Raw genomic sequence first — 9,944 nt, 5'->3', positions numbered from 1 at the left:
AGTTATATTTTTGTTAAAGTATGTTTAGGGTCTTCCCTTTCCCCCAGATGTACTTATTCTCTGAAATTGGATTTCCCCCTCCCAAGGGAGGAGAAAAGAGAGACAGCAGAAACTCCTTGTGGATTTCAGATGTTTTCTGCTGTAAACATTCTCTGTGCAACATCATTTCAGTTCTTAATGGTGCTGCTCCTCTGTTGAAGCTCAATTTAATCTAGTCTTGGCTTGATTTTTTTCCTTTACCACCAATGGCAAACGTAAATGGTTGCAGTTAAGGTTGCACACACATGTACCGTCCAAGTGTTGTTGCTTGTGGTTATGTTGCGTTAGTGATGCCTCATTCCTAGAACGGACACTGGCACGAGAGCCAGGCAGTATAGAGGCAGATCCTAGCTTGACTTTCTTATCTGTCAAGTGGATTCCGTGACATGGAAAGGCTGTTTTAGGGCTTGAGATATAATGGTGACTAAGTCTGCTCAAAAAGTCATTTGAGAAGAGAAAAAAAATTATTGGAAGTCAGCACATGTGTACATTTCTGTAACTTCCTAGCTGTGGTGTTCTTTAGTTGAAGTCTTAGAAGATAGCTTGTGTGTGCTGAAATGGCTGCTTTTCAGACTTGCTGTATTTTTTATTCCTAGGGATTCATCTACGCTCTTACCAACTGGAGGGAGTCAACTGGCTCGCCGAGTGCTTCCATGGTCAGAATGGCTGCATCCTGGGAGATGAGATGGGCCTGGGTAAGACCTGCCAGGTATGTTACTGTGGAGGGACCGCTGTTCACCTCCGTTGAAATACCTCCTCACAGCCCCTCAGTATCTTCAGCTGCTCGCTACTAGTGTGGGTTTTTATACTAGGAGGTGAAATGCCTGAACCTTTGTGAAGAGATTATGACCTTGCAATTTATTTTCCTAGTTATGGGGATGGTTTTGAACTGTGTCACTTGACATAGGATTGCAATTAATGGGCCGAGTTTTTCTCTCTGTAAATATATCTGTCTCCCTCCCCCCGCCCCCGGGATCAAATGGACTCTGCCCTCCTTAGCGATACTTCTGTTCAGTTAACTGGATCTATTTATCTCTCTTCCTAGTGGATGGTAGGGCTGCTTATTTCTGTGCCATGCTAGAGAAGTGCAGAGGAAGAATCCTGTCTTCCAGAATGCCTTGGTCACCTAGTGGGAGCACCCAATCTAGAGACCTGAGAATCAGATGTGACCTCCTTGGGCATTGAGCTGGATTATTCTGGCAGGAGGATCACCAACACAGCCCTGTGTTGTCAAATGTCAGTGGTAGGCTTGGATCGATTGAAAGTCCAGACACAGACACCCCTTGGGTTAGTCACACAAGGTTTTATTCATCTATAAGGTACTAAAGAAAGTCAGTGCAGTCAGGATATACAGCAGAGGCCACTTGATCAGAAACCATGGACATACAAGTTTCCCCATACCAAAAAGGTTTTTACCAGTGAACAGACAGAATGAGTGAAGGTCTCATTGATCCCTTTAGAGGCTCGACTGCCCCCTGCAATCCTGACCTGACATACATAAACATCCAGTTGGGGCAGTTCTGCACATAGTTCTACACGTTCTATCTGACCACGTGTTGGAGACTACTTTATATAAGTCATACATACCTCATTGATCTGGGGGTTATTCAGAATACAAAATGATCTCTGAGTATGGTACCCTCAAGGACCTCATTTGTCACCTTCAGGTTTCTCAGGCAAATAAATCGGGTTCTCAGTTCATTCCTGAACTGAGAACTATGGGAATGAACTGAGAACTATGGAACTAGAACAAAGGTAAGTTTTCTGGATCTCTCTGGGAGCCAGGCTAAGAGATACTTGAATCATGTACAGAGCCCTCCCTGCAGTCTCCTTTGCTTTTGCACATTGGAATCCCCCTGACTTCATTCAGAGCCAGCAAATTCCACTTGTCCTTAGTCTTTCTCCAGAGTGTTCATATAGCTCTACCTTCAGTGTCCTAAAACTGTTATACCTCCATATTCCATGTTGCTAAACTTTTGTTTAGAATTTTTGCATCTGTGTTCATGAAAGATACTTATCTGTAGTTTTCTTTTCTTATAATGTCTTTGGTTTTGGTTTTGTGTTAAAGATGGACTCATAGAATGAATTGAGAAGTTTTTGTCCCCTTTGGTTTTCTAAAAGAGTTTGTGTAAAATTGGGATTGTTTCTTCTGTAAATGTTTGATAGAATTCAGTAGTAAATCTAAATCAGTTTTGTAGATACATGTGGTTTACTGTAACAAAAGATAAATTTTTCTCTCAATAGTATCCTCAGCAAAAGCTAAATAGAATGATTTTGTTCCAGTATGTACTTATTGGGTGATTGCTCTGGTACAATCTGGGCTGGGAAGTGATGGATAGTTAAAAAAGGAAATTATTTTTTTAAAGGAAATTATTTCCATTATAAAATTAATGTAATCTCAGTTAAAAAATAACTGCCACCCTAATAGCCTCAACACTCTAACCATAAGCAATGAATAGCAGTGTGTTTTAAATGGTTGACATTATAGCGTACATGTATTTTGTATTTTATTGATCTGACTTTGTTATTGTAATTATCCATTTTATTATATCCTTCACAGTCATCTTCTGCTGGCTACATAATATTCCATCAAGAGAATTCATCATAACGTAAATATTCTGCAGATGAGGAATGGCCAGGTGTCCCCTCTTTTTGTGCTGTATTAACCTCCATGTGAACATCCTTGGGCATATAGCTTTTTCAGGATTTTGGATTGTATCTTTAGGATAGATTTTCTCGGAATGGTTCAGCATTTGGGGATGGGGGCTCCTCAAACATTTTGTTTTATGAAAGAGTGCGATTTTCTCTATCACAGAAATCTTTTAAAGAAACTTTTCTAGTCAAAAGTATGTACAGCCATGTCCTAAAATATGCCTGTTTGGCTTTACAAAGATTTTTGTTTTATATGCTTACGAGGTGTTATTTATTGTTTGTTTTCTTCACGAGAATGTATGCTCCAGGAGAGCTAGGAGTTTTGTCTGTTTTATTCACTATGATATACTTGTTCTTAGACCAGTGCTTAGCAAAATAGAAGGCACTCTATAAATGCAGGCAGAAGGAAGGAAAACACTAAGGAAATGAGGGAGGAAATTAGGAAGGAAAACATCCTCCCTCCGGAGAGTGTGGCAAGCAGCAGAGACCACCACGTAGTAGGTCATCTGTAGTCACATCTTGGATGTTCTTGCCTTATGTTTTCAGAGTTTTCTTGATCTTGTGCATTATTTGCACTGTTTTCATTTATTTCTGTTATCTTTCCTGATTTTTTCCCTTTGCATCACAGGGTTCAATACATAAATACTGAGCACCAGTGCTTATTAACTATTGATGTAATTGAGTACCCTAAATTTCTTTTGGCAATTATATTTAGGCTTACATGATTTCACTTTAGGAATGGACGACTCTCCAGATGTGTGGAAGATTGTACGTTATTTTTTTGTTTGTGCTTCCTCCAAGGTCATGGCAACTTTGTGGTTGTTTCTCATGTGGAAATGTGATAAAACCTGCCTTCTTTTTGTGTGTTCCAGACTATTGCTCTCTTCATTTACTTGGCAGGAAGATTAAATGATGAAGGACCATTTCTGATTCTATGCCCCTTGTCCGTTTTGAGCAACTGGAGAGAAGAGATGGAGAGGTATAGAGCAGATGTAGCTGCAATTTTGTTTTTTACATTGATTAAGACTTTTTTTCTGGGTGGTATGTGAAATATGATAAAGCAACATATTGTCCCGGTCAGTGATTTTATTTCTTCCAGACAACTCTGACCTGAGGCGATATAGGTAGGAGAAAGAATCTGATGGGGGTAAGGTTCAATGGATGTTATTGTTACTATTTGGCAGTTTGAAGATCAGTACTCAGTAAATTTTGCTGAGCTAAAGGAGAAACCATCATTTTCACAGTGACATAGGAAGTAACTAACATGGAAAAAATAGTTTTCTCTTTAGAATTAGTACAGTGCCCTTGTAGATATTCATCCAGCCCTTCTGCCTTTTCACACAGGAACTTGTTTATAGTTTTACCTTTACTCTAGATAAGATTCCAGAGGCCCAGGACTCTTTCTGGTTGCAGGACATCATGAAGTCTTCATGTCCTTGATCTTCCATGAAATGTAATTTTCCAGATATGTACACCCTTCCCTTTAGCTCTGCATTGGTGTTCATCTACCTCTTTTCTTGGATTCAGATTTGCTCCAGGTCTTTCCTGTATAACGTATGCAGGTGACAAGGAGGAGAGAGCCCATCTACAGCAAAATCTAAAACAAGAGTCACATTTTCATGTGCTGCTAACTACCTATGAGGTATCCATTTATTTCTCTTAACCTGGGACTGTAGAAGTTGTAGAATCCGCTGGAATTAAATTTAACTTTTTTTGAGAGCATACATTTTTCTGGGAGAAAAGTCTACTTCCATTAGATTCTCAGAGAGGGACCATGACCAAAGGAAGTGAAGGACCACTGTGTTCCAAATTAGTTGGCTATCTCTCCCTCTTTCCTGGTGCATCAAGGGTGAAGGTTCCCCGGGGAGGTGGCACTTGGCCGGTGAATAGGAGGAGGCAGGCAGGTAGGAGAAAGGGTTTTGTGGGCTGAAGCATTGTCTATTACTGCAGGATGGGAGTGGAGGACACTAAGTTCCAGTTTCCTTTTTTTTAATTATTTAAAAAAAATTTTTTTATTATGTTAGTCACCATACAGTACATCATTAGTTTTTGATGTAGTGTTCCATGATTCATTGTTTGCGTATAACATCCAAACGTGCCCTCCTAATACCCATGCAATACGTGCCCTCCTTAATACCCATCACCATGCTTGGTGGGGAGGTGGGGGGGCAGGTCCAGTTTCATTTTAAGTTCCTATTCTTTAAGTGAAGACTCAGGCACTGGAAGCAAGACCTTCCACTTACTCGTGCCTACGTTTTTTCTTTGGGATAGTGCTACTTAAAGATTATGCAAAGAACTTTTTTTACTTAGTGAATGAATGAGACTTAACTTTCTTAAACTACAGGATTTAGCTAATAAGAAAGTAGTTTATAATATCAGTTATGTTAATACTAGTTATAATGTGTCTTTTTTCTTTTCAGATTTGCTTGAAAGATTCATCATTTCTAAAATCGTGAGTCTGTTGCCCTGCTTCAGAAGCAGTTGAATATGTCATGAGAGTCATGTCTTTACATTTTAGTACTTTGTCTCTTTCATCATGTGTCTGGTACATCTTCCTGGTATGTTTTCCATGAGTCTTATTTACAGACAGGTCGCATAGCGGGAGGCCTGCACTATAGCCCGTTGCTCATTAGCTGTGTGTCCTTGGGTTACTTAACCTTAGTGAACCTCAGCTGTGAAATGAGGATAATTAAATCTCGCTTTGGATGGCTGTTGTGAAGATTAAATAAGGTGTACATGGTGGGTGGTTAATAAATATTAGATTCTTTTCATTGCAAATTGCACAGATATCTTTCAGGACTGCTGTTTGGAGATTTTACAATAATATGGGAGGTGAATTATTCGAGCCTTTTCCTAGAAATATCCTAAAGTACTAGTCAGTGCTATAAAATTCACTTTTTAGGAAGGGAGTTTTAAATATACTTTTAAGTAGTTAGCTTTCAGGCTTTCATATCAGCTCATGAAGTATAGGAAACTTAAATGTAATCCTTCATACTACCTGATACTAGGGGTGATAACGTACAGTATAGGGTTGAGACTACGTTTATAATGTAAATTAAACATTAGCCAGGCTTTAGGTACATAAGAAAAGATGTGTTGACAGGATTTCATTCTCCATAGAATACATAGTTATGATGTGGTTAGGTGGGCATCTTTAATATTCAGAAACTTGTTTTCATAGTGCTTTATCAGTATTTTACATGTTATTTCTCATCCAGGGTCTTCTGAGTTGGATTTCTATTTTCATCTTATTTTGAGATAGTAAAGGCCCAGACATAAATTTCACGACTTCCATCCCATATTTTGTGGTTCACTTAGTTTCATTTAAGTGAGCACGTTATCTTATTCTTAAGAAAATATGCTTTCCCTCTATCTTTTTTTGTTAGTAGTATCCAACTAATACTTGTTGAAGATCTTTTCTTTGGAAAAACACTGGGAGTTACCAGCAGTGCCAGGAAAGTAAACTCTAGAGCTCCCTAAGAGGACGTAGACTCCAGTAGAGGGAGAGGAAGTATTTGGATATCTGTAATACAAGGCAGGATGTGGGAAGTCTCAAAAGGCTAGCAAATTGGGACATAAATGTTTTTGGGTACTTAAATTATCCTACGTAATCTTCATGAAAACCCTAGTAGGCAGGTATTATTTATTGTTCATATTATAGAGGAGGAAAGTAAGAGATTAGGTAACCCAGCCAAGGCTACATTGCTAATAATGGCGAAGCAGATATCCAAATGCAGCACGCAGTGCTGTGGAGACTTTAAGAGAGCTTCTCAATAAACAAACAAACAAACATACATCTGATACTGATTCCAGAAAAAACAAAACAAAACAAACCCCAGGGATAGCTTCTCAGATTATCTAAGTGCACTGGAGTTTCACGTTATTCATCAGAAATACAATCTTTTTGTATTAAATCATCCATCTTCAATCCATCCCATGTGAATTTAAGAACCTAAGTAATAAGGGGGCATTTATAATATTGGCTAACAGTATGAACCCCAGGGGCACAGATTTATTTTTTTGGTAGACTTGACAAGGTTATTTTGTGTATGACTAGATCACACACTGAGAAGAGCCAGAAAGTGTAATGTAATATCTGTCCTCAGGAGGTTTTGTGGGGAATTAAGATGGTGTACGTGCCAATATGAAAAATACGAAAATTTTTTTTTGATAATAGACCCATGAAATCTTCGGATCGAGAGGGTTAGAAGTTCCCTCATCCCACTCTCCATTCAGTGCTGAAATTCACTCCACCTCTTCCCCTCCAGGGGGCATCCTTTGATGTACTTTGGTATTCTTTGATGAGTGATTTGACCTCCTTCCTTTCACTGAGCCCACATCCATCTCCCTGTAGGCTGCTTCACTGATAAGCTTTTACCGCGTGCTTGCTCTTTGTAAGACTTTCATACCCAGTTCTTCACAAGGAAATAGGACCTAAATTGTTTTGAGTGCTGATTCGAACAGGCCAGGTGCTATTTTATGGCCACTTAGCCACCTTATCTCATGACCACTGTCCAACAGCAGTTGGACACTTACTCCTTGTAATCCTTAAATGCATCTCCTTCAAATTCTACCAGCAGGAATGATCCCAGTTCCTACTCTCTTTGGACCCCCAGTTCTCCCTCCATCTGCATCGCTCTCAATAGGTAGATGGTACTAGGTTTCTGCACCTGTTTTCTGGATTTTCTCTGTAGCCTCAGAGGAAGAGGGCATCTTCCTTGTAAGACCAACATCTGCTCAAGATCTTTCTCTAATTTTTGAGTGATTTTTATTTCCCTACCCACTGTCTTTCCAGTGTTCTGTCTTCCTTGTATATACATTTAGTTTTTTAAGTATAAGAACAATGCAATAAGCACCTAGGTGGTTCAGTTGGTTAAGTGTCTGCCTTCGGCTCAGCATGGTCTCAGGGTCCTGGGATCAAGCCCCACATCAGGCTCTCTGCTCAGTGGGGAGTCTGCTTCTCCCACTTTCTCCCTTCCCTCTCATGCTCTCTCTCTCTCAAATAAATCTTAAGAAAAAAAAAACAATATAATGAGATTACAGAATGTTTGCAAACAAAATAAAAATTGAAGGGCTCCTGGGTGGCTCAGTCATTAAGTGTCTGCCTTTGGCTCAGGTCATGATCCCAGCATCCTGGGATCGAGCCCAGCATCAGGCTCCCTGCTCAGTGAGAAGCCTGCTTCTCCCTCTCCCACTCCCTCTGCTTGTGTTCCTGCTCTTGCTATCTCTCTTTCTCTGTCAAATAAATAAATTAAAAAAAAAAACTTCAAAATAAAAATTTAAAAAATCTTATAACTTTCATTTTGTTATCTCTTGCATGGTTTCTCATTTGTGAGATGATACATAATAATTATATATTTTTTAGTTATGGGCCTTTTTATTGTAAGATAATCATAGTATTTAAAATGCTGAATAATACTATATTACATCATGTATAATTGGGCTTGTTTATTTTCAGCTTTTTGCTACTTTAAATGCAGCTTGGAACATATTCATACAGAACATATTTTTCCATATTTCGAATTTTTTTTTGTGCTCTAGCAACAGCCACCAATGACTTCCATGGTATATCCAAAGGATATATCTTCCCGAACATCAATAACATTTGATCTTACTCAGTGCTTTCCCATTTTTAAATCTAAAACACTTTTAAGCACTGTGACACCGTTTTCTCTTGATTTTTGTTCTGGGTTTAAATCTCAGCTCTACCTCATTCTAGCTTTATGACCGTGACCCAGTCACCTAATCTTTCTGAGCTTTAGTCTCCTTGGTGGTAAAATGAGCAGAATAATGTCTACTCACCATGTTCTCTTGGATTAAATAACAGACACAAAGCCCCAACCAAGCACAGGATCTGGCACATAGTAGGTGGTCATAAATGTTTCCTTTTGCTTTTTGTCTCTAGCTCCTTCTTTTCTGCACAGATCTTTCCCATCTTGGAAAACAAATTCCCTTAAATTTACTACCTTATCCAGATGTTGTCTTATGTCCATGGCAGGCTTTCAGATAAGAAGGTAATTTGAGGGGTGCCTGGCTTGCATCCGACTCTTGATTTTGGTTCGGGTCATGATCTCAGGGTTGTGAGATCTAGCTCTGTGTGGGGCTCCATGCTGTGGGGAGTCTGCTTGAGATTCTTTCTCTCTGCCCCTACCTCCACTCATGCGTGTGCGCTCTCTCAAATAAATAAATAAATCTTAAGAAAAAAAAGGCAGTTTGAGTGTGTTTCTAATAGAATGGGCTTAATATTAGTCTTTCCAACGCGAGTGCCAGTTGTATGGTAAGACTTTTTGGCTATGAGATACATGCTTGGGTTACACAAAACTGAAAGCTTGGCTTTTTTTCTCACAGCTTCCCTTGGAGTGTTCTTGTTGTGGACGAAGCTCACAGGTTGAAAAACCAAAACTCCTTGCTGCATAAGACACTTTCAGAGGTAAACTCACAGGATAGTCTTAGTTTTTGTACAAGTTCCTTTAAAAAAATACTATCTTGGTCCTGTATGGAGTTAAGTTGAAACATTTTTTTTAGTCAGATTTCTATAGGGCTAAATAAACATTTTGTGAGTGACAGAGGTAGTACTAAATATGGCTTAACTTCTTCCTCTTGACTTTGACATAGAAGATACCATTTACTGAAATCTGGGTATCAAATAATAAGACACTACCTCAATAAAATACATTGTATTTTTGGAATGTTTCAACTCTCTTTTGATCTTCAGAGGGGTAATTCTTTAAAAATAATCTTATTATAACTCTTTTGTCTGCAATAGCAGTTACATCTGACATATTTTACCCTTCCCCCCCATTTACCTTTTTTAAGGATCTGATAGTTCCCATGGAGTAATGAAGAGACCCCGTTGCATGCCATTGACTATTAGCTGTAGTCTCTCTTGTCTTTGTCATACTTTTGAGTGTGATACCCTTGATCTCATTCCCTTCTCTTGATCTCTGGCACCATTGTGGCACAGTGAGAAATGAGAAATGTCAGTGTAGCCCTAGATTTGCCCTCTTTTCTGAGGAGCCAGCGGAACAGCTTGTGAGTAAGAAGTGCCCTTCTCCTTGCTGACCTTACAAATAAGACCACATATTCGAATTCCTGTGGCCATCACTGAAGTTTGGTCCCTGTCCTATAACATCATGTCCTGTAACAAATGAGTTAATAAATTTAGAGGTGATTTGCAGGAAAGTCTTAGGTCTGAATTCTCTATTTACTGGCTAAAAGTTGTAGTTTTTAGCATTTTAATGCAGACGTGGTCA

At 39.1% G+C, this 9,944-nt stretch overlaps 1 protein-coding gene across 4 annotated transcripts in view; it reads left to right on the top strand.

Annotated features, from left to right (window-relative positions):
- The first annotated feature begins 635 nt into the window (after positions 1–635).
- CHD1L (chromodomain helicase DNA binding protein 1 like) overlaps positions 636–9,944 on the top strand; it is a 47,038-nt gene continuing 37,729 nt past the window's right edge. For 3 of the 4 annotated variants that reach the window (XR_012377220.1, XM_025858465.2, XM_073889895.1), the window contains exons 1-5: positions 636–748; positions 3,564–3,670; positions 4,219–4,333; positions 5,112–5,143; positions 9,040–9,121. Coding sequence is in view for 3 of the 4 variants with exons in the window: in XM_025858465.2 (XP_025714250.1) it covers positions 725–748; positions 3,564–3,670; positions 4,219–4,333; positions 5,112–5,143; positions 9,040–9,121 (360 nt within the window). In the remaining variant the exon portion in view is untranslated. The remainder of the gene's footprint in view (positions 749–3,563; positions 3,671–4,218; positions 4,334–5,111; positions 5,144–9,039; positions 9,122–9,944) is intronic. The other variant, XM_025858466.2, reaches the window with a different exon arrangement.

The sequence above is a fragment of the Callorhinus ursinus genome, unplaced genomic scaffold (genome assembly GCF_003265705.2).
Source record: "Callorhinus ursinus isolate GAN/ISIS: 27379988/994484 unplaced genomic scaffold, GSC_fseal_2.0 scaffold121, whole genome shotgun sequence".
NCBI classification, from domain to species: Eukaryota; Metazoa; Chordata; class Mammalia; order Carnivora; family Otariidae; genus Callorhinus; species Callorhinus ursinus.
This window is presented reverse-complemented; position numbering and strand designations above follow the sequence as displayed.